At 40.8% G+C, this 23,949-nt stretch overlaps 2 protein-coding genes across 2 annotated transcripts in view; both read right to left on the reverse strand.

The window, feature by feature from the left end:
* Window positions 1–1,269: 1,269 nt before the first annotated feature.
* alkbh5 (alkB homolog 5, RNA demethylase) lies at window positions 1,270–5,622 on the reverse strand. The gene is made up of 4 exons (XM_040147320.1): window positions 4,204–5,622; window positions 3,979–4,059; window positions 3,756–3,878; window positions 1,270–2,430 (listed from the first exon to the last, which is right to left on the reverse strand). The coding sequence occupies exons 1-4, from the start codon at window positions 4,920–4,922 to the stop codon at window positions 2,271–2,273; spliced, it is 1,083 nt and encodes a 360-aa protein (XP_040003254.1). The 5' UTR covers window positions 4,923–5,622; the 3' UTR covers window positions 1,270–2,270.
* Window positions 5,623–6,873: 1,251 nt separating this feature from the next.
* myo15ab (myosin XVAb) overlaps window positions 6,874–23,949 on the reverse strand; it is a 44,696-nt gene continuing 27,620 nt past the window's right edge. The window contains exons 43-74 of the mRNA XM_040144977.1: window positions 23,790–23,858; window positions 23,627–23,688; window positions 23,150–23,541; window positions 22,183–22,268; window positions 21,996–22,091; window positions 21,746–21,806; window positions 21,341–21,434; window positions 21,107–21,224; window positions 19,935–20,050; window positions 19,780–19,839; window positions 19,461–19,536; window positions 19,235–19,350; window positions 18,966–19,084; window positions 17,611–17,752; window positions 17,138–17,249; window positions 16,965–17,039; window positions 15,046–15,251; window positions 14,854–14,972; window positions 14,227–14,296; window positions 14,036–14,108; window positions 13,768–13,841; window positions 13,592–13,674; window positions 13,343–13,473; window positions 13,146–13,240; window positions 12,032–12,109; window positions 11,821–11,917; window positions 11,114–11,274; window positions 10,891–11,024; window positions 8,743–8,876; window positions 7,914–8,047; window positions 7,620–7,760; window positions 6,874–7,507 (exon numbers count right to left, since the gene is read on the reverse strand). Coding sequence (XP_040000911.1) covers window positions 7,406–7,507; window positions 7,620–7,760; window positions 7,914–8,047; window positions 8,743–8,876; window positions 10,891–11,024; window positions 11,114–11,274; window positions 11,821–11,917; window positions 12,032–12,109; window positions 13,146–13,240; window positions 13,343–13,473; window positions 13,592–13,674; window positions 13,768–13,841; window positions 14,036–14,108; window positions 14,227–14,296; window positions 14,854–14,972; window positions 15,046–15,251; window positions 16,965–17,039; window positions 17,138–17,249; window positions 17,611–17,752; window positions 18,966–19,084; window positions 19,235–19,350; window positions 19,461–19,536; window positions 19,780–19,839; window positions 19,935–20,050; window positions 21,107–21,224; window positions 21,341–21,434; window positions 21,746–21,806; window positions 21,996–22,091; window positions 22,183–22,268; window positions 23,150–23,541; window positions 23,627–23,688; window positions 23,790–23,858 — 3,626 coding nt within the window. The 3' untranslated portion in view covers window positions 6,874–7,405. The remainder of the gene's footprint in view (window positions 7,508–7,619; window positions 7,761–7,913; window positions 8,048–8,742; window positions 8,877–10,890; window positions 11,025–11,113; window positions 11,275–11,820; window positions 11,918–12,031; window positions 12,110–13,145; window positions 13,241–13,342; window positions 13,474–13,591; window positions 13,675–13,767; window positions 13,842–14,035; window positions 14,109–14,226; window positions 14,297–14,853; window positions 14,973–15,045; window positions 15,252–16,964; window positions 17,040–17,137; window positions 17,250–17,610; window positions 17,753–18,965; window positions 19,085–19,234; window positions 19,351–19,460; window positions 19,537–19,779; window positions 19,840–19,934; window positions 20,051–21,106; window positions 21,225–21,340; window positions 21,435–21,745; window positions 21,807–21,995; window positions 22,092–22,182; window positions 22,269–23,149; window positions 23,542–23,626; window positions 23,689–23,789; window positions 23,859–23,949) is intronic.

Here is a 23,949-nt window from a genome sequence, read left to right on the forward strand (position 1 = left end):
CTACAAAAAGGGTCAACAAAAGATACTAATAGATCTTGTGTTGAGGTTTTGTGTGTGTGTGTGTGTGTGTGTGTGTGTGTGTGTGTGTGTTTAAACTACTGATTCCAAGCTCAAGAATAAACTATGAACTGCTACCACAGGAGCCCCTTTCCAAACATGCTGCCAATTAAATTGCCAATTTTTCTATAATTTTTCTTCCTTCATTGTCAGGACCCAAGGCGTTACAATAGTTCTATAGCTAAAGCCAAATCAATTCATATATATTTTTGATTTTATATAATCAAAAATATCCCAAAAGTTTATTGGTGGAATTTACCGCACTTAATATGAATTCATCAATAAAAGAACTGTGCCCCAGCTAGAAACTCCTAGATTTCCATTTGGATTAAAAACCTGTCACTGCTGTGCTGCAAGCTTGGCAGTAAACTGCTCAAAGTAGTCTACGATAATAAGAAAACATTTAGACTTTTTTCAGTGAGCCTCCGTTGAGGTTATAAACCAAGCTTTTTCACTCAGTGGAGTGGGTCTGAGCTGAGGCCATTTGTGAAATATGTCATTGATTTAGAGATCCAGGGGACCCAATACCGGACAGAAAAACCTGGAACGTGCCAGGGATTATATACATTATATACTGTATTTGTTGCTACTGTATCCGTTCTTGAGTTGTGGTCAGCTGGACACAGACTTTTTAGACAAACTTGGAACAAAAAAGTCACTTGTTTTAAAGGGAAATTATTTTGTAATCATGAAAAAAAGAAACATACCTGGCACTGCTTGACCTTTTAAAACAGGTTACAGAATGTAACCTGAGAATAAATGTAGACCCTGGCAACAGAAGAAACACTGTGTTGTCCCTATACCTGATCCTTCAACAGCCAGCTTGGTAGAGGGGTAACCGTGCTTTAATGAATGGCGATTCAACTCTGTGGAGACAATTTCAGCTTTATTCCAATCAGCCAGCACCGCGTTAATCAAAAATGTGGCCACTGAAACCCATTAAACCACCTCATGTGCCACCACTGGCCACAAAGTCAGTGTCCCTTTCACTGTCAGAAGAGCTCTAGTATTTCCCTCTTGCAGAATATTACTTTTAACTTTTGGTAACACTTTCAAATTCACAACTGTGGCAGAGCTTCAGAAAACCATGGTCACCACTCATTCTACTTTTAGAAAGTCTTTTTTCCTCTGAACCAAGGTTATTTTTGTTCATGTGTAACTGCAGACTAACCTAGCAGTCAGCTAAATAGTACCTCTGCCAAATTCAGCTGACAGGGAGCAGGAAACAAATTTATCTGTGTTTACACAGCAAACCACAAGGACAAATACATCTGGAAATTGAGTTTCTTCGTAACCAAGTGTTTAGACCCAAGTTAAACAAGACATAATAGGTTTGGTTTTTCTCAAATTAAGTTCTGACTGACCCAAACAGCACCCAAGTTGAATGAGGAAAAAATCAGATTTAATAGAGAACAGCAATAACATGGCGTCTGTCACTATAAAAGGTTAAGCAACTTTAGGCTGAAACAAGAGTGTAAAACAAGGCCTGAGTATTTCATCACTCCATAAAGCATCAGTTTTGTTGATACACCATATTGTGACCTTCACCAAGAGGAGCCACGTGGCTGAATCAAATCATAACACGGGTAAGCATGATTGGACATCTGCCACTTGCTGCAACTTAAACTGCGACAGAAAGGCTGAAGTGAACAAACAGCAAAGACCTGGGATGGCACAGTAAAAGTATGGGTCAGAAATGTAGGTGCAAAAAAAAGGAAAGGAAGAAAAAAAAAAATATCATTCTGCATAAAAGTTCCCCCAATCAAAGACTATACAAACGTATTGTACATTATAACAAGTTAGATTACAGCTCAGGTTCTCTTTTGTACAAGTCCATAAGTACATCTTCCTTTTAGCTCTTAAGGTCTGTACATCTTGGTTACAAAAAATACATGCCATTTTGAAGTATCTATGAACATAGAAACAAAAAAAGATTTAATTTAAGGTAACAGTTTAACAACAGAGCCTAACTGTAGTAAGTAACTCGAGGTTCTATAATGTGTAGCAGAGACGCCAGCTTCGTCTGCCAGAAACAAATATACACTCAAACTGATCCAGACTCAAATCAAAATGCAGACGACATGATGACTGTGCTCCTCGTGCCAGACTAAAACTGGAGCAAGAAAATTATGTCTGATCAAAGAATGTTACAATACCGAAAGACATAAAAGAACAGGTATATTTCTAGGTGTACGTGTGTGAGTGAGAAGTGTTCAGTGACGTCTCATTTTGACTTTGCGTCCTGAACTCTCCCGGTGTTTGTCGTAGTCTTGACCACGCCTCCAGTAGTTCTCTGAGCTGCCGCTGTGACGTCGCTGACGGGAGAGTGAGGGATGTCTGTTCTCCTCTTTATCCATCTCCAGAACCCTCGGCCTGGTGGAAGGGGAGGAGAGGGAGACATCGCGTCAGATTTGGATCGTCATTTATCACACGTCGACTACTTGTACGCTGCTTCATTACTTTGCAGCCATTATCTTTACACTAATGCGTCTTTGAGGTCTTCATGTATCTACTGAGTTCCTGATTTTCTAGCCCTGAACAATGACAAAATGCAGCAGAATACAACCACGTAAAAATTAAAAGTGTCCTGCGCCATCTTTGATTTTTGTTTGTACAGACTTTAATGGAAGACACTTTTCTCTCCTGGAATAAATCACTGTTTAAGAGCCATGATATGAAAAGCAGTATGAAGGAGAGTTGTGATATACATATATAACATTTTGAAATTCTTTAAGCTGACAAATCATTTGTTCTAGAAAATTTGTGTGTGAATAATTGTTGTTGCTTCTGTTATTTTAGTAGTTGAAAAGTTGCATTTTTGTTGTTGTCATGGCCACTAGCTCTAAGTTCAAGTCCATTAGTCTGAGTAGCAACATTTATTCAGTGTCACATTTGTTGATTTTACATGGACTAACTCAGTAGTGGTAATTTGGAAAAAAGAAAAGAGCGCTGCTACACATGTTTTTTTTGTTACTCTACAGCTGCATGATGTCATTTTTTTTTCCAGCTTGAAGGTTGCTAAGATTTTTACTACCATCCAGTGAGTTCATATTTTCAACATGCTTCCTAAAAAAAAGATTTCATGAACGGATCTGTGACTGAAATTTCCAAGTTTTAAGACAAAGCCACACTGGACCATGATCTGTGGTATAAAGACCTGGATCAGAGTAACCAACTGGCAACCAACACCCGACTCACTGGATCCAAATTATGTTAAGGTTAATGGGGTCCAGAGAGTGTCCCATTCTACTTCTGCGGGTTTCAGATCTATATATCAATACGACAAATACCAAATGTGGAACCAAGTGGACTCAGCTGTGATCAAGTGATGTTTCATAACCATCAATGGAGAAAATGTGTTTTTGGAGAGTGTGTGACATAAGAAGTGCACCAGCAAGTAATGCTACTCTTTTTTTTTTTTTTTGATGATCATTAATTAGTGGCTTATCATACTGCTGCCAGTCTTGGTGTCCTCTCTCTATTTGCTCGATTGCTATTTGTCAATGGTGAACACATTTTGGATCAAGCCTAATTATCTTCAGGTCTATTACAGACTGGGTCTGACTGTCCTCGGATCCTCTCCGGATCGGATCTCTCTCTTTTAACTTAATCTTATGCACATCAAGTAGGTTTTCTATGGTTATGTTTCTATCGGACCCATGAAGACCTCCGGGGTGTCTCTATGTGGGGGTGTATACCTGTGAGCAGCATCAGGGTCTGCTTTGCGATGAGAGCGTTTGGCTTTCAGAGGAGCGGGTCTCTCTGCAGGGGACGAGCTTAAAGGGCTGTCAGAGTCCAGTCGAGGAGCGTCAGGTCTGGTCCTGGCAAACGGAGGAGAAAGCACAATAAAAACACATGGGTCAGAGCAAAATTTCATAAAACATAACCAAATTTTAGAGGATTATGGTATGCTTGACTCACTTTCTGAGGATGATGACGGCGCGCCGTTCCTTGATGTCTTGGGGCCGAATGCAGTGGGTGATATCATCTGCAGCGTAGCCACTGAGAAATAAAGAAAGCCCTTAGTGACAACAACTTCAGGCCTAAGCAGCTACAGAACAAACAGCAATTCAATCAATGCGTGACAGAAAAAACAGTCAAAAAAAAGAAAAAGAAAAAAAAAAAAAAAGGAAAAAAAAAAATCACCTGAGTACTGTGACGCTGCCTCTCCTCACAGGCAGGACAAACACTGGCTCCGACACCCGGATCGGTTTGAACTGGAAGCGGCAGCCGAAGCAGAGCGCGCTGTCACTGAAGAAAGACACTGAGACGATGGGCCGCGCAAAGATGTGCAGAGGATCGACATGCGAAACTATGCAGCCACCTGGCTGATAATCATTGATGACTGCACTGTTGACAAATCCCTCCGGGATCACCCCATTGGACACCAGCCGCTTGATCACCAGCTCGTGCACCCAGCTCGGGATCTCATCCACCTCTCCTTTGCGGTACAGCCTCTCCTGGCCTGGCCCACGCTTCTCCAGCTGGGCTCCATACGTGTACCCCTCTCCGAAGAAGTACTTGTTACGGAGGGGTGCCCTGTCCACAGTATGCTCACGGTAAAGTCCAGCCTCTCCTTTGGCGACCACCTCGTCAATCTTTTCCTCGATGAGGGCGCACTCCTCCGGCGTGAAGATGCTCTTCTGCAGGATGCTGCTCCTCACCCGGCGGGCCTCCTGCTCCCGGAGCTCGGCGCTGTCATCGCTGTGCTCGCATTCATCGTCGTCGGACTCCCGGTACTTGCGCTTTCGACCTTTCCCGCTGCCGTTACTCGTCCCGTCCGCGTATTTATTTTTGTACTCGTCTCTGTGTGGAGTCATGGATTTCAGCTTCTCCCTCAGGTCAGAGTATCCGCTGGCTGCCATGTCAGCCAAAACAATATGACTGGTGAAGTGCGACGTGAGCTCCTAGCTAACAGATAGCACGTATTAGCAATGCATTTCAGCACCGGTTAAAGTGAGTGTGGTTAATATGAACGGACTGGGTGTCAAAATGGGTTTTTGATGACGGATATCGTTAGCTCGAGGGACCGCTCACTCTCACTCACAGCTGTGTACAGCGCTCAACAGTAGCTAACATTAGCTAAGTTGTTCCGCGGCTCCGTGTGTGCACTTAAACGGCAGCCCGGTGTGAAACTTAGCAAGCCGGAGATGATACTACCGGGCAATTACAAACAAACAAGAGCTGCGATAAACAGTGCGTCGAAACTACAACACGCTCAGCCGGCGGAGAGGCTAACGATAGCTAGCCGAGCTGCTAGCTAGCTACACTACCCTGGCTTGGTCTGTCCGTCGCCGCCTGGAAATACCGACGATCCACGCAGCAACATTTCACATGTCACCGCTGAATGCCAAACCTCGGTGCCCCGCTCGGTTTCCACTCGGGTTCTATGAGTCCAGAGAAAACATTGTTATACAGACACAGGGCTTTGACCACGATCGGTTCACACCATCACGGACCGTCTCCCAGAAAAACGCTGAAAATAAACTCGTGTAACCTGCCAGAGCCGCGCGCATGTTCAGTGGTGACCTGCCATATTCGGGGCGGGTCTCTCGTGCGCTCTGGACGTCCATAGGAGGAAGCGAAAGCCCCAGTTTGGGAGCCTTGAGGGGACATGTGAGACTACTGCTAATTTTGTGCCGCTAAGCTTTTATTTACCTCCATAAAGTTCACAATGCCAATGCGTTTTATTTGCTTGTGCTTATGCCCTATTAAATCACAACAACAATAATAAGCAATGAGAAACTTTATTTCCATACTTTATACCTCTAGGGGAGAGTAAATTGTGCAAATACTTATACATATTTTATAACATTAAAAAATGCAAATGAAGCTTCCAGAATTATATATATATATATATATATATATATATATATATATAATAAGAATCGAAATGCACAAATTCACTACTGGATCCCTTTAGCTCCTTAGTTTTCCACCTTTTTTCTCATAAATAATGCACCCTTAAGGTTGGAGAAATCCTCTTATTCCACACTGTTTGGCTGTATTGTCATACATGTTCCGTATCATCTTGTTGCAACTCTTAACTTGAAGCTCTGTGGTGTCTACACCGAATGACATATTCATATCCGAGACTCTATGCTGTGCGCATTGGTGGAAGAAGTGCTCAGATCTTTTACCGTAGTAAAAGCTGCAATACTGCAGCTTAGAAATATTTTGTTAGAGGTAAAAGTAATGCATTCAAAATTGTGTTTAAGTAAATGTAAAAAAATTTTAGCATCAAAATATACTAAAAGTACCAAAAGTAAAAGTACTCAGAATTGCAGCATAATGTTTATTATATTATTGGGTTATAATTATTAATGTACTATTGTATAACATTTAATGCTGAATCTTGTAAACTTGGGGCTAAATTTAATTACTTAATATACTACTGGATAGCGTGTGAATTTACATGTAGAGACCATTAAAGTCTTGTCTTAACCTATAATAATATAGCGCAGTTTATTTGTTTAGTATACTTTGTATTATTAATCCAAGTCTACAAAGTAACTAAAGTTACTAAATAAATGTATTGGAGAAAAAAGTACAGTATTTACCTCTAAACTGTAGTGGAGAATAAGTATAAAGTAGCATAAATACTCAAATGAAGTACAAGTACTTCAAAATTTGTGGTCATAAAATAGAAATGATGCTATTTTTAAGCCTGTTTGAAATTATTTTCCGACGTGTAACATAACAAAGAATTAATCGATTTATCAAGAAAATAATCTACAGATTAATCAATAATTAAAAGGTTTTTTTTAATCAGTTTCATCATTTTAATAAATGAGCAAAGTGCTCATATCTCTCTCTTTAAAATTGATTAGTTTATTTTGATAAAATATTTTATACAAAATAAGCAAGTTGATACATTAACATTGGTTGAACAAAACAATGTTTTACACTAACATCAAGTTTTACAGTCAACAGCAGTAATAAAAAAAATAAAAAACATATCAGTTATAAAACTTTGTAATGACAAGGCACAGGCCTGTGAAGCTTCCTCACGGTTCATTAACAGCTTCTACACAGATAAAACATATTTAATGTGAAATAAATTAAACTTACAGTAGTAAGTGCAATTATCAAGGTGTCAACCTGAAAAGAAACATTAATCAGTATCGACATTCACTGCTTCTAGGCTTCACTTTGTTCAGTACATGCAGTACAATAATCAATTACACCTATGCATTCACATATTATATTAGCGTCTGTGTGTGAGCTACGTATAACAAACACCTGAAGGCAAGAAGAGGTAGGCTATTTTTACAGGTTTCATCTACGTGTACTGTATGTGTGTGTAATTTTATACAATTGTGTGCATACAATTAAGCATGAGCATGTGTTATAACATGGTGATTTCGCTGGGTGGCAGGGTGAGCCTCTTCTCCCGCACCGACATCATGTTTTCCACCTGCATGGCGATGACTCGACACAACTCCAGGCCCTGTGGACAAACACAACCGGCATCAGCACAGAGACTGACACACCACACTCCACTGAAAATGATTATGTGTGGCCTCTGCAGTGTGTCCTTGTCTGTGTTGTTTGCGTAATACCTGCTCAAGCTGCAGCTGAATGACCCGTTGTGTGTTCATGTCCCCCAGGGTGAGGTCTACATACGGGTAACAGTTTCCGGCAGTGGGCCTCTGGGTGCGGCTGGACTGCGCTTCCACCAGGGGGACCACAGCCATCGGCTCCTGCACCACAGAGTCCAAACATTAGAACACACTACCGTCTGTGACTCTCCTTCTGGGCTCATGTTTCAGTCACAATGAGCTGAGTCATATCGGTGCCTGTCGATCGTGAGCGTGTGTGTGTGTTGTTTTGTGTGTGTGTGTGGGGCTCCTTACATGTGTAGTTTTGTGCAGGAAGTGGAGACCAAGTTGATTGATGGCAACAATGCATGGGGCATAGAAGGTGGTGGAACTGCTGCTATGGATGTAGAAGAACGAGGAGCCAAACATGGGGAATGCACTGACCAGGCCTGCACACACCCAGACACAGAATTTAATAAGAGTGAAAAATTATTAGGTTTCTGTATGTAAAACAATGGTTTGTGTACTAGGAGAGCATCATTTACACAGAGTGTCTGTGGACACAAGTGGTATACCTGTATATAGCTTTTTTTTTAGTTATGTTTTGTTTAATTCATCCGATAATATATACCATGAGACAATATAAACTTGTCACCTCTCAGAGATCTTGCTATAGGCCTATACCTCGGTAACTTTCCCTTTAATATCTCTGGTTGTCCCTTACCAATAATATCAAAACGTCTCTAAAAATAGTGATAGCGGCAGCCAGTAAATCTATCACACTATTTTGGAAAGATGGTGATGCCTCCCCGATGTGGTTTAATGAGTTGTTATCCCGTGTTCCTTATGAGAAAAATATGTATAATTTAAGAAAAACCCATGATGAATTTTATAGAGTTTAGGGGAAACCTGCTAGATTTCATGGAAACAGCTAATCCAATTGCTGAGAGAGTAATGTTGTGTGTTGTCAAATTCTTTGTTTGTTTGATCGGATTTTGTTATTTTTTTCCCCATTCTATCCATATTGTCCACTCAAGGTACAGAAGGTACAGTTGATACACATGCAGAGTTCATTCAAAATCACTCTGGTTTTTTTTTTTTTTTAACCTGCAGGGCTTCCTCTTAATGTGAACAGATATCTCACCCAGAAACTGTGCTCTGGCCTGGTGCGGATTCAGGGCTTGTACTTGCTGCATGTGCTGCGTCACCATGGTAACCCACTGCTGGGGTGGCTGCTTTTTGAACAGAGGTGTGGCGACGTACTCCGATAATTCATGTCTGGAGGAGAGGGGAACAGAAACAGAATCTGAGATGAACAGAAGTCTGCTTCGCTCGGTGATTTCCAACATGTCTCACAAAAATGTTTCGACAACTCAGTGAGCTGTTCTGTTCTGCTGCCGGCTCCGAGTGTGGGTGGACGGAGACAGTGATGAGAATAGTAAAAGCAAGAAACAACATAATTGTTTTAACAGTTCAGAAAGTTAAAACAACAAATCCTCAAGTGAAATTTTGGACTTAACTCGAAGATAAAAGTAAAAATCCTTGACTTTTACTCTTACTCACAAACTCATTATTACTATGACTATTACCTAACAATATCTATTATTGGCATTTAATTTGAAGATTTAATAGGAGGTTACATAACGTTTTTTTGGCATTTATCGTGGTTGCAAACAACAAGAATAAAGCTGGAATTTATTTTGTTTGTAGTCTCTTTCCATGCATCTTCAATGTCTGCACTTTTCAATATGGTAGTAAAATCTTGCTCATGATTTCTTCAACGTACCTCATCTAGCAGCAACAGAATGTCTTCCCTGCTCAAGGAAAGTGTTTTTTGTTGTTCTTTGTTTCCACTTTAGCCAATTTTTTTAAATTTCATCCCTATTTATCGATTTTTATATTATAAATTGCTACTGGAGATGTTAATTGTTTCATACAAACACAATTAAGGATAGAAATTAAAAGTAGATGGTTTTGAAAAAGAACATGATTGAGTAAAATGTAAGATTTAAAAAAAAAAAAAAGATTCATCAATAGTTCAGATATAGAGTAAATTCTTGTCTGATTTCCTGTTCCTGTTCTGCATATATATATAATTCATCATGTGATTGCTTGAGAGTTAACCTGTAGGTAACTGTGAAGAACTTTATATAAATTTCACCCTGATATTTTTGTAACATAAAATGTTTAGACCATATGGGATTGGTGTTAAAAGTGGAAAGAATGTATTACAGAAGTTTCTGTGAGACCAGAATTTATTTTAAAAGGTGTAATTCATCCTGATATAATGGATAAAATTAGTATGAGTGTGTTTATATGGGTGTTCGTATAAAGGTATCCATGTTTCATACATGTCTCGATGCATGAAAAATTTTCATTTTTATTTAAGTAAATGCTCTCTGTATTAAAGACACATGTTTTTTCCTTCCTCCCCTTATAATTATTATCTTTTTACAATTAGAGGTTGGTCAACTACACTAACAAGTGTGAAGATGTGGTGAGTCGGGGATTAAGAACCAACCAATGATATGATTAACTAGATCATATGCATTTCCTGCAGAAAATCTGTGTGATTGCTGCATCTGCTGCTGCTGCTGTGAATCTTGGACGAAAGATGTAGGAGAGGGAGTCAAAAGTATGTCTAGCAAAAAATTCAAAATGGTGGAAAAATGTTTTGCAAATGGGCGTGGCCTATATCAATCTCTTCAGCCCCATGGTTGCCGAGATATCAGCCTAAACATTTTGCAATATTTGTTAGCTCATTTCTCACCATGTGGTGGCGTTAGCGCTACCTTGTTTCAGTATGTGAAGCACAGAAGTATGGGCAAGCTGTTCACCAAGTTTCAGTCTTGCAGCCTTTATAGTTTTTGAGATATCCATCATGATTCATCATGTTTCACCATGTTTCACTCATTCCCCACAGAAAACCATTCAAAAAACAAAAAACCTTAGAAAATTCGTTTAAAATGAAGCAGCTATCTGCTAAACATGCTTAGAATTTTAGCTCTGGAACCATGTTTCGAGCTGCAAGCATGTTGGACTAGTAGCGCATCAAAAAACGGATGGAAGAGTTAAGAAAGAAGGAATAAAGAGCAAAGATAAGTATAGTTGCTGCATTGGCAGCGATCGCACAATAAAGCAAAAATGCTAACAATATTTTGTATAAAAATAATTTTTATACTGTTTTATATTATTCTATCATTTGATGACTGAAACTGGAGACTAAATTTTCAAACTATCTACCGAATAGAAAGAACACCTCAACCATTTTTCCTTGTTACTGTTTTCTCACATGCTGGGGTGGAAGATGAGGTCTTTGGCTCTGTGCTGCAAAGCCGCCAGCTTGGAGATCTGGTGGAACTGTTGATCGCTCACTTTTCCATGTGGAAGAACATTTAGCAGGCCTTTACGGTAGTCCGGCAAAATCTACACAGACACACAGACACATTTAAGTAGCCACACACACATGTAAACAACGGATATGCTGTACGTTTGTGAAACATCCCCTGTCGTACCTGGTTATAATGCATCGCGACACAGAGCTCGTTCTCAAACTTGAGCGGCTGAGACCAGACAACTCGTCTGAACCAAAAGCTGTAGTTGGTGTCGACTAACTCGGCCTCTGTCGCGACATCCAGGATGTACTCGTGTTTGTTCAGGGGACGCACATTCTGACCTGGACACACACACAGACAAATAGAACGTCATTTAGTATACAGAGATATGAAATTTGTCTCAAATTGAGCTTAGACTAATCAAATAAAGAATTCATATCTATTACTTTGCAGGACCGTGACAGCCGAATACAAACTATTGACATAAAAACCCTGAAAAGTCATGGTAATATTTGTATAGCCACATGTTGTGTGACCTGCTGAGTTTTTGAATTGCACGGAAGCAAAAGCAGCTGTCATCTGTTATCATGCGGAAATATTTAATGCTAAAGGAGGAAACAGTAACAACAGAATGCTTCGGGGGGGAATCAGTGCTGGAGCTTTCAACACTTCAAACTTGACAAAGCAGAAGGTGCCAAATTGTCATGCAGAGGATTATGACAGAGTTGTAAAAGCAAAAAGCACCAATAAAAGAAGCCGGGGCAACAAACTTTGTTGGAAGAAATATGGAAGCACAAGCAGATTCTTTTGGAAATGGTTAGAAAAAGTTATATTGTGTCATGTTATGAACTGTGACAGAGAATGAACCTAGGCGTTTGTGAGCACACCTCTATTGGTCACTAAAAATATGGCGTATTCTTCCATGGCCTCCAGTCTGTGTAAGCCCATCTCGTAACACAGCTCCTCAGTCACCTCCAGGGAAACCTGAAAGGGCACAACGGGTATCGACACACACACACACACACACACATCTATGAAAACCCAGCTCTTCATGGATAAGCTATAGTAGTCAACTGCCAACAGTAGCTGAAGACCTACAGAGCACGTTTTGATTTTCACTTGACGCTCGATGCCTCCAGGAAAGAGAAACAGCTGACGTTTTGAACTTCGTCCCGCCTGAGGAGGTACAAACACACACCCATATAAAACATATATATATATACATATATATATATATATATTGTACATACACTGGACATATCGTACTATGGCTGATATTTCAGCACACACCAAAACCCACACACATAAATACAAATATTTAGGTACAGCTCTTAGGTACTGTGTAACTTTGAGAAACCTGTATAAGATTTTACACACAAAATGTATTATCACTTTTATAAAATTTGATGCATTGTTACGGATTGAACTACATATAAATATGAAAAGTAGCTCAAGTATAAGGATGGTGATATTTTGCGGTTTTCTTATTGTCAGCAAATCCTACGAAAAGAATGAAATCAACATGTTCGTCTTTCATTACGTTCTGACTTCCGTACCCTGGTAGCTGGTACTCAGCGCCAAGCCCACTGGCTCCTAAACAAATCTGTTTTTTTCACTTCCTAAAACAGCTGGGCAAATTTTGCAAAATTTTCCTCAGAAACGAGTAATCAGTGCGTTCGTTTGCTGAATATTTTCAGGCTACCCTGGCCGTGCTCATCATAATGAAAGAAGAATGTCACCCACTGCATATTCCCTGCAACAATTGTGGCCCATTGATGTGTTTTTAATAGTATTTAGACAACAATGGAGCTCCATGGCACAGATGAATGAGCTAAATCATGCTTTGGCTACACAGACAATACTTCCTAGTGAATTCAATTCATTGTTGGTTTTGATCTTTTCATGGGATTTGTTGGCCATAAGAAAATAGGATATCATCAGCCTTAGACTTCAAAATGAGCTCCAATTTTAATCAGCTACAGTATTCATTTGCTGCTTACATTAATATGATAACTAATATGCATAATTTTCGTATACATAATATACATTCCGCTGAGCGTGGCTATTCTGCATAATGAGGGCATTTACATGTGATACTTCTGTGCATTTTTGCTGCTACTACTTCTACAGGTTTCATCTTTTATGCATTAAAGCCCTGCCCTGTGGATATTTCCGTTCTGGATCTGAATACTTCTTCCACCAGTGCACTGACCATCATAGCCTTCAGCTCCATGCTGCTGGGTGGAACAATGCGGCCACCGTACTGGAAGGTCTTCTTCAGGTTCTGCTCGCATGCTTTAGCTATGCCTAACACATTTAAAGAAAACATTACACGCTTGTTGCTTTGGTGATGTGCACAGCAGATTTACACTCGGTGACATTGTGTGTGTTTGTTGCGTGTGTTTTTACCCTGATACTGTGCCCCGGCGCAGCGAGAGGCCTGCTGCAGGTATTTCAATAGGAAAGGCTTGAGGACTTCGGAGCAGCGATGGAAAGCGGTCAGGATGTACAGCAGCCTCCAGCCTCGCTGGCAACTGTCACTGTACAAAATGAGAAAGCACAGACGCACCCAGGATCCGAGGCTCCGTGAAGAAAGCGAAGCGCAGTGTGTGCTGGTTTGAGGTGTGCATGTTCTTAACGTGCGGCGGGCAGACTTACGGTTTGGAGCTGGTGTTAGCAGTAAGCTGTTTGAGGAGCTGGCAGTAAGCCTCATCCCTCATCAAGGTGAACTCTCCTATGAGCTGAGGGGAGGGAACACACACACAAACACACACATATTAGCAAACTGTCAAAGAGAAAATAGTAGCCCGTGAAATAATTGTGAGTGTACTTACCTTGAGGAAAGTGCTGACCACTTCCTGTTCTGTCAGTCCCCTTGACGGGGAATCACCCATGAAGCGCGTCGTTGCTACACAAAATACACAACCAGGCGTACACAAAGGTCAACACTACTGATGTTTTTTAATACCAGATTTTGTAACAAAATCCAGCTTGAACGCTCACAATCTGATACAGGATCACGTCATTTTAACCGAGGATTACTCCGGGCCCAGATGTAATGAGAGTACTGTAATATGATGAGAAGAGAAGGTGAAAACTTACACAGGAAGAGATCAGCTGCCACTCTGTTCATGGCTGGATCAGTGAACTCTATCAGAGACTCGGTCAGAGGGGTCTGAAAAATCATACGAGAAAAGTGCAACACGAACAAACTTAATAGACTCAAACACCAAATGGAGTTGTGAGAAGACTGAGTTTTAAGATGCTTTGAGTTATAGCGAGAAGAAAGGCACCTTAGAGAACTTGATCATTTCACTGGGCTCCCTGGAGTCTCTGTTCTTGCTTTTGCTTTTCAGGGAATCTCTGATAACAAAATCAGTCACAAAGTGCAGCCTTTAGATTTCAACAGTGTTGGAAAAAGAATTCAGATTCAATCAGAGTACAGAAGCATTATCAATAAACTGTACTACAAGGCGCTCACTATTCAGATTGACCCCTGTCAGTTTTACAGTATTATGTTAGTCGATCATTATTATTGATGCACTGACATATAATTACTACTTGAGCTGATTTTCAATACTTTATATGCTGCTGGGTAGTTTAATCTCTACTGTATTCTTCATATTTCATAAACTAATGATATTTTTTGTATGTAAACTCTTAATCTTCATTAACAAGAGCTGTTAAGTAAATGTTGTGGAATAAAAAGTAAAATATTTCACTCACTTGGAGTAGGGGTATAAAGTAGCATAAAAATAAAATGTACAAGTATCTCAAAATTATACTTCAGTACAGAACGTGGGTAAATGTATTTCACTACTTTCTACCAGTGGATTTAAACAGCAGATTGTCTTGTGTCTGAGTTTTCCATGTGTTTGTGTAGATTTTCCTGTGTGTGTACGTGTTTTTCTTTGTCTCACCTCTTCCCACTGGGTCCCTGTCTGAAGTACTTCTTGGCAAACTCCAACATGTCAAATTTACTGTCCTGCAGGGCCCTCTCATCCAGATCTCCATCAGCAAAGCCATCAAGAGAAACTCTCTGAAAGGCAAAGATTGACAGTGAAAAACAACCTGACGCTCGACTGCATGGGTTTTGTGGTGTGCTTGTGTACCTCAATTGTTTGATCTATTTCTTGTGCAGCCATGGTGGACCCCACGGCAACAGCGATGGCTGATGACGCAGCAAACTGTCCCGCTCCCCCACGAGGCTCCGCCGTACGGTCCAGCGGCAGCGACAGGAAGTCCGGAGGAGCAACGGGATGGACGCACTCGACCGGGAACGCACCGGAGCGGCCGAACACAGCACCAAACTTCCAACCTGACACGCACACACAGAGCAGCAGTTTGTATAACATGCGGTTATACAAACGCACGCACACCTGGTTGCTTTGTGTCCCATAACACCCCCCCTCCACCGCTATGAGCTTTTCATTTAAAGTCAGATCATTATCTGCAGGATTTACAAGACTTAACTCCTTAACTCCTCCACAGCTCTGCAGATAACCTGCCACGTAATGCAGCCTTTGGTCTGATTACTGATACTGTATGCATGGGTATTTCTTTCACTTGTGAGGACACCGTTTTGACTTACATTAATTCCCTGAAGGGTAACCCTAATTAGCTACTATAACCTCTACATGCCTAATCCCAACCCTTGTCCTAAACTCTACCTTGACTTTTAACTATAACTAATGCTAAAAATGCTAAATACAAGCATTAACCCTAAAATTAAAGCTACACTTATCAATATTCTTATATTAACAATTCATCAAATGTGTATGTGAAATGTGTTGCTTGTAGTGATGAATCCACAGAGAATTCTGCAATTCCGCTAAGCTCTGCGCAGAGTTTTAGCGTCTTTTAGCTCACTGTTTTGGTTTTCCAGCTGTTACTGTTTTGGGTTCACGTTCAATGCTCTCATCGACCTCATTTTATAGTCCGAAGCAGGCAGCTTTTTTTTTATTGAAAAAGCTCTGATAATCCACTACACACTACCTGCCCAGCACCAAGCAGCAGACAGACACAGTTAGCGGCTGATGGTGAACATAGTGGAGCATTTAGATGCTAAAGAGCCAGATGTTTTTCTCAGGAGTTGATGAAGACCAAAACAGAGCTAAAAGGAGTGGACTTACATTCATCAGGCGGGCAGAAACATGTCTCCAAATTAATGTTTATTTTTCTCCGTGTCTGTTGGATGTGTAAATTGCCAACATGTTTGCAATACAAACAACATTAGGTGATAATCTTTGAGTGCTGCGGTCCGCTGAAGTGCTGGCCTGAAGTGCTTTATCTACTGTCCCAAGTGGGGGGTGAGTCCTCAAAATTTGATCTATTGTAAGTATTGAAACATACACATGGTGTTGTCCCCACACCCCTTGATTTTTTAACAACCACTTTGTGTAAAATGTCAGGACTTTAGCTGCTCAGATCTTACATTCACACTGAATACCATTAAGATACATGAAGGACGAAATGTTGCCTTTTTACCCAATTAAAGCTGATAACAGATCTCATCGGCTTGTACGATGGAGGATGGATTAAAATTCAGAGAGCCTGAGTATCGTGTGGTATGTAAGGTTCATTTATATGCATTCTGGCGTCCAGATATATTTGAGCAGGTGCACTTTCATTGTAGCATGTCTTATCTATATCTGTTTGACGTGACTTCTCCTCATCTGTGATTCTTTTTCATCTTTTATGATGACATGAATCAATGTTTTTCAAATCAAATCGCTGTCGCCATCTTCCATCTGGAATATTATTTCTGATACGATATTGTATTAAAACAGTGCCAAGGGCACTGTCAACATCACTGCACCTATTTCTCCTTGACGTAAAATACTATCATACCTCCAGGGTATACAGACACAGTCCAGGTTAGTAAATCTCTCAAAGCTGTCAGTTTGAATTGTCACCTTGTTTATTTTTACGCCTCGGCCATGATGCTAACATCTGGTTACCACGTGCAAAAACATGATGACGATTGATCTGATTTTAAATCAGGTAAAAATAAATGAATATTGTGAATCACCAAAGTCTTGAGTGTCTCTCTTCAGCTCCTCCAAAAACACCACCTTCTTCCTCACCACGCAGCCGTAGCTGAAACCTGGAGGAGACACGCAGGGCAAGACACACACAGACACGCTTGAGTCGTAGATTCACTCACATGATAACAGGATTTCCACTACGTGTACAGTGTGTCACCTTTCTTCAGGCCGTCCATAACCTGCAACCTGATGATGTCTCCTTTGTGGAAACTGAGCATCGAGCGGTCGTCTGTCACAAAGTTATGTTCAGCGATTACATAGTCTGAGTCCTGAGAGGAAGAAAGAAAAAGAAAGACACAAATAGATACTGCCACATTGTCACATGAGGTTCTATCTGCAGTTCTCACTTTCCTAAAAAACCTGATGATCTCCTATATCACCAAAAATACTTTATGACATCTTCCTGAAAAAGTACATTAAAGGGATTTTAGCTTTGTTTTCCCCTAATTGGACAAAACTGAAGCTGTGTCAGTTTGGATTGAAGTTATGTGTTTGAATACTGCACGTGTGACTGTTGTTGTGTATCTGGGCATTAGCAAATTAACCTATGGGGGAATTTTTTCTTTAGTTTTGATAATTCTGGAAGTGTGTGTGCGTGTGTGTGTGTGTGTGTGTGTGTGTGTGCTGTACCCTTTTGATCTCGCTGATGAAGGTGTCCATGAGGTGTTTGACTTGTGGTGCCTTGGCTGAGAATAGGATCAGCTTCTCATTGGTCAGGTTGAACTCCAGCACGTTCTCAGATGGGATGGTTACAAACAAGATGTCCGCATAGCTGAGAAAACACAGTGTGACTTGGAGGTAAAACACACACCACCAAAGAAACACAAAAAAAAAACACATACACGCACAAAAATGCAAATAGAAGTTAACACAAGAGGCTTGTCCCACAAAATGAGTTCAAGACCGTCAGGCTGTCTTTGAGATATCTGGCTTCACTAATCATACGTTAAAACAAGTATAACATGAAAAACCTATAGAAATAGTAGAAATGCAAAAAATAATGATTGAATATTGAAGATAATTAGATTTCAAATAAACAGATTTTATTTATAAGTGAGGTGACGATTTAGATTTTATTTTAAAGTTTACAGTTATGTTTATCTGACATGTTTGCTCTTATTAGATACCTTATTAAAAATAATGTGCAAGAATAATGTGCAAGAATACAAGCAATTTTGACTATTAGGGGCAAAATTGTTTCTGCTGCTAATGCAGGAGTACATGAGAGCTGCAAGAGTCAGTGAGATGCAGAAATACTGCAGCTTGAGGGAAAGATAATGCTCGATAAAAGGCTATTTAACTGAAATGAGAGAGAATTATTTATTAAGAGCTACTCTTCTTCGTTTTTAATTTAAAAGCTGATGACTGCCTATCATTATTGCATGGTATGGTGCTAGACACCTTTTAGATTTACTTAATTCCTAAAAAAATAAATTGAAATAAAAGTAAAGTAAGTGCTTTCGATGACAATCTATGGCAATCCATTGCTTTCCTTTTATGTAGATAATCGGTTTGTGAAGATGTCAGTCAAATGTGTCACTTTACCTTAAAAGGAGGAGTTTTGGCCATATTGTGATCCGGTAGGAACGGGGGTTTAATATTCTGACTGAGGAGGCTCTTTTTTTTTAAAAATGTTTTGAGCCACAGACTTGAACAAAAAACGCTCCTTGCAACTTTGGTTACTACGACAGATGAGGTCAGTTTGAACTAAAAAACATCTTCAAAAGAGCCGGGCTGAAACCCACAATTAGCTGGCTAAACTACTAATCCTGCATTTGGAGACAGGCTTGCTAAACATAAATCAGTCTAAATGATTAAAAAATAAGCAGGAGGAAAGTCAAGAGAACCAGAGTCAGTTTGGTGTACCTGACACACATCTGATTTTTGTCACAAAACCAATAAAACACACCTCTCTAGTAATCCAACCAACATGCATGAAATCTTATTACATATTTGCAGACAAACACAGAACAGACAGCACATACGTGTATGGTCGTAGGACTCTGAAGTAGTCTGGAGCTGCAGTGCTGCTTTTTACGGTCTTCAACAGCTTAATTCCACTGTGCGACACTGATAACACCTGCACACCTGTTCCTACACTACCCTGCGCGCACACACACACACACACACACACACACACACACACACACACACACACACACACACACACACACACACACACACATAGAGGCTTAATAAAACTGAAAGTAACACACTCAGTAATTACTTTCCCCTAAAGATTTACCACTCTCACCGAGGCAGGGAAGAGCCGGGAGAAGTATATTTCCCAAGTGTCCCTAGCCGCCGTCACGACTGTTTTTTTCACGTGCTCCTCCACTGGATCCATATTCTGTTCAACCCCGTGTTTAGCTGTCATTCACACGGATACATGAACCCATGAATCTCAAGGAGAGGTGTTTGGATGTTTAATTTAGAGCATAAAATCAAAAAAAAGTCTCTAGGAAGAACAGATAGACTACCGAAAAGAGCTTTCATTTTCTGCCTTTCATCCCGGGTGATGCGCACACACGCCTCTGACAGAGTGTCATTCACTATCTGTGGGAGAGAAAAGAGGAAAGGGGAAAAAATGTTTAGTTTGATCTGTCTATGATTTTTCTGTTGAAAAATAAAAAAAATATGGACCACAATTTGTGAGAAGTAAAAAAGGTCAGTGAATTAACAAATGCATTTAATTAAAAAACTAACATTAGCATGGATATTGAACAAATAGATTTGTCTGTTGATGCTATTACCATCCATCCATTCATCCTGCGATAATTCAACCATCTCTGAAGTTACCTGTTTGAAAATGAGGTCAAGCACCACAGGATTGTTGTAGCTGTCTTTGGGATAGAAAACCTGTAAAAGAAAAAAAACAAAAACAGTCACAATAGAATAAATGACAGTGGATCATAATGTTTTTTTGTGTTTTTTATATTTCTGTATGTACACGCCTCCTTCCTGAGGTACAGTCTCCAGGGAACGTTGGTGTATGTGTAGTGTTCTTCGTTGGTGCTCTGATGAAGCTTTGTCTGGAGGGTCTCTGTCTCCACTGGGAGCTCTCGAGAAACTGCATCAAATACATCAGATTACATAATGGTTTCAATCTTATTGTACTCAACTCGCTTATTTAGACAAAGTTGTGGCCCGCAAAAGCTTAACTCACTGACTCCATGGCAATATTATACTTCCTGTTTACATCCACAAAAGCATTAGGGGAACGAGCATAGAGAGCATAGTTATCCCCTAAAAAGAAGAAAGACAAAGTTGTCTCCAATTTGGTTGCGATGGGGGGCCCACAATGTCCCACTTTGAAAACCCTTGCTCCAGAGAATGAAAAAGCATTTCACTGTTCCACCAAAGTTGTTGCAGTCTTTTTAAACAAAAATCCAAATGCTTTTTTGTCAAGTTGCCACTAAACAACAGGACAGATGTGTTTGTCAGAGTCTGCAGGTCAGCAGGGTCATATGGCGCCTTGCCACACGCCTGCTGAGAGACTGTCAGCGTGTCCCCCATTTAACTACCCTCTTGACCTTGTCCGGAACATGCCTGTTCTTAGTAGACAGGTTTGATTTGTTTTGGTGGTGGGCTTTCAGCACTATCGGTTCACTTACCTTAATTAATACTCATTACTAACACGGAAGTCCAACAAAATGAGATCGAGCAGATGAATGTTTGATCACTGTCTTGTCTTTAAATGAGGTGAGCGACAAGGGGATCTTAAAACTCTGGAAGGATAACTATATTTTCCATACTGTCATCTAGTGGGTGCTTAGCTTTAACTGCGTTAGCTCTACAAGAACGTGAAGCATATTCTTAGGTATATATGGCTGGTTTTGTTTTTTGATAATTACCATTTAGTAAATAGGTGGGCTTAGAGGTTCATAGAACTGATAAACCCTTAAAATGAACAAATGCTGTGGGGCGATGAAAAAAGAAGAAGCATTAATAAATGGTTTGAAACAATTAAAAGAGGCTTTGTAGGCTCTTTAAGAGGTAGGAAATGCATTTAACATCATTTTTATGCCTTTCGGGTACACGCACTCAAAGCAAAGTGATGTAGCCCAGTCTGTATTGGAATATGTGGATGAGTATACTGTATACTTGTGAGTGAGTGTGTGAATACCTGGTGGAGGTACAGGGAGAGGACGACCGGGTGCCCTTGTCTTCGTACTCTTGGTGGGTTTAAATCCCACCTCTTTCACTGCAGATGCAGACGGCGAGGGGGCAACAGGACGCTTGGGCTTGACAGAGAGAAAAGCATTGCCTTGCCTTCAGAACTTGCGCGCGTCCTTGCTGCTGCTTACATTGATCTGTGACAGTGTACCTTAGCATTTCTCAGGCACACGTGTGTGTTTACCTGTGGAGCAGGGGGGCTGTCCATCTGGGGTTTGAGGATTCGCAAAGCTTCATCATGAGGGGTTTGCTTCTTCTTAAACTTCCCCTCTGGTCTCCTATATCCACGCATTCAGTGTCAACACATTGAACATTACAGTCGAGGATTTTCCAAATACAAATGTAATGTACCGTATAATCTGTGTGGTTGGGGGTTTTTGTGTGTGTGTGTGTAAATACTATCATTCTGGTGCTGTGTGCTCACTGTGAGCAATAACATCACAGTCAGAATCTGTTGGTGGTTTGTTAAAGTCGGGGCTTTACACTGTGTACAGTTAATTCTGTGCTTTATTTACAAGCAAAAATCCACTGTGCTAACTTCTCAACTGTGGGTGTGTGTGTGTGTGTGTGTGTGTTTATGAGATCTCACCTCTTGCCAGGTGGCAGCGGGTCTGGCGGGGGAGGTGGTGAGTTGTATCTTTTGATGATTTCTTTGAAATATAAAATATTTTGCAACCATCAAATACATAACACATTATCTCCTCTTTCACTGTTTTAAATCCAAATACCAACTAATGTGTCTGTTGAAAATAAATAACTTCATCAATACCAACTGACCATCATTCAGTCGTTTAATAAATCATGACTTCAACATTTTTTAAGCTCTTAAATTCAGCTACCTTGAATATCTTGGCTGGGGATGATGTGATACGAATTCCGTGCCGAGTACTTCACCACCTCTCCAGCAGGGGGCAGAGGAGATGTCACCACTGGGGCTGAAATACACACATAACACAGAAGAGCCCACTTTAGTGGCTTTTTGTTTTTTGCTTCCTCTCTCTCTCATGCTTCCTGTCTCTCTCTTACCAAACTTCCTGGCTGGTTGGTCCTTGTTGATGGGGATGCCTGGAGCCTTCCTCCGAGGGACGCTGTGCTTACCTGACTGAACCCGAAAAACCCAGACAGAGAGAACAGAGTGTTTGCACATAAGGTTTTGCAGATATTTAATTTTGTCTCTTGTGATTCTGTTGGGGCAAGGTTAATGTCAGAGCAAGGAAATGGGGAGAACACACACACACACACACACATACAGCATGTTTCGTTTGTTACAGATATTACAAATGTGGAAAGAAAGCAGTGATAATCTGTAGGTCAGCATCCTTGGTGCAAGGTTTATGGTGGTGTTTTGAATATTTCTGTGAAGTGCAGGGGACAAATTCATTTCACGTTGCACTAAACTTCACGCTAATGTTCAGGTTTGTCAAGACTGGGATCATTTAGATGATTAAAAATAAAATTCTTTAAATAAAATGTACCTGTATCACCATCTCAAAGAATCCGGATTGTGTATGAAAACATCACAATGTCATATGAAGCTTCATAACAGACACGGACTAACCTACTCATCTAAAACCAAGATATCAGAACAAAAGAGAATTTCAGAAAAAGCAGTAAGAGCCACATCTGTAACACCCCTCAGTCCTCTTTTACTTCTGTTTGGAGATTTTACTCTCACTTTCAAGTACATTTGCTTTATCCTGAATGATTAGGCATAGAAATTAGTGCATTTCTTATCTTTTGTTGATGCATATTATGTAAGCGTGGCTCTTTTTTGCTCAACCAGCAACTGCTTATTATCCTAACTACACAGTTCTTATTTGTATTTCAAATAAACCCTTTCTTCTTTCCACAAAAAGGATTAATTCCTGGTAAGCAGTGCATGTTACCTGAAGTTTACAACAACAACAACCTTAACATCTTTCATAAATTCAGCAGTGCTGACTCATTATGCACCATGTCAGTTTGGACTGTTATCTCAGAGTTACTGACCTGTGAGGCAGGGTTAGCTTCTGGCTGGGTTGGCTCAGTTTCGTTAGTTTTAGTGGAGCTTGGCTGAGGTTTAAGGTTGCGGTGGGTGGCCTGAGGCTGAGCTTCGGGCTGAGTCTGGGGCTGAGGTTGTGTTTGTTTCTGTTGAGCGTTGGGAGGATAGGGGCTTGGCGGGATGTCTGCTGCAGCGTAGTGAGTGGGAGTGAAGTTAGCGTAGGGGCTGGGTGGGATGTTAGCATAAGGACTTGGAGGTATGACAGCATATGGGCTGGCAGGGGCGTACGGGCTGGGAGGGTGGTGGAAAAGGGGACTCATAGGAGGGCTTGTGATTGGGGAGGTGGGAGGGCTTGACACTGGGCTGCTGACCATGGCCATGGCCTGCATGGTCATCTGCTGGGCCTGGAAGATTAGAAAATGATGCTTTAAATCCAAAACAAGAGTGGTGAAAGAGATAAACAGACACAGATGCAGGTAGAGCGTTTACCATGATGATGGCCTGCTGGTTCACAATCGCCTGCTGCTGGGCCAAAACAGCCTGCTGGGCGTCTAGAGGAGAGAGGAGGAGAAGCACAGTTAACAGGACAGAGGGATGGGAAATAATGACTGATGAGTTTTTGATTCTCATCAATCATACACTTGATACGAACCAGGTGTTACAGGTGCCACGGCAGCAACAGGGGGTGACATCACACCTCCCACAGGGAGGACTCTCACAGCTGTGAACACACAAACACACGCATGCAGTCAGTTTGAGGCCGCCTATTAACACACGTCCTATTACACCGCATTCAATCCGAGGCAAAATGA

The sequence above is a fragment of the Xiphias gladius genome, chromosome 15 (genome assembly GCF_016859285.1).
Source record: "Xiphias gladius isolate SHS-SW01 ecotype Sanya breed wild chromosome 15, ASM1685928v1, whole genome shotgun sequence".
Classification (NCBI taxonomy): domain Eukaryota; kingdom Metazoa; phylum Chordata; class Actinopteri; order Istiophoriformes; family Xiphiidae; genus Xiphias; species Xiphias gladius.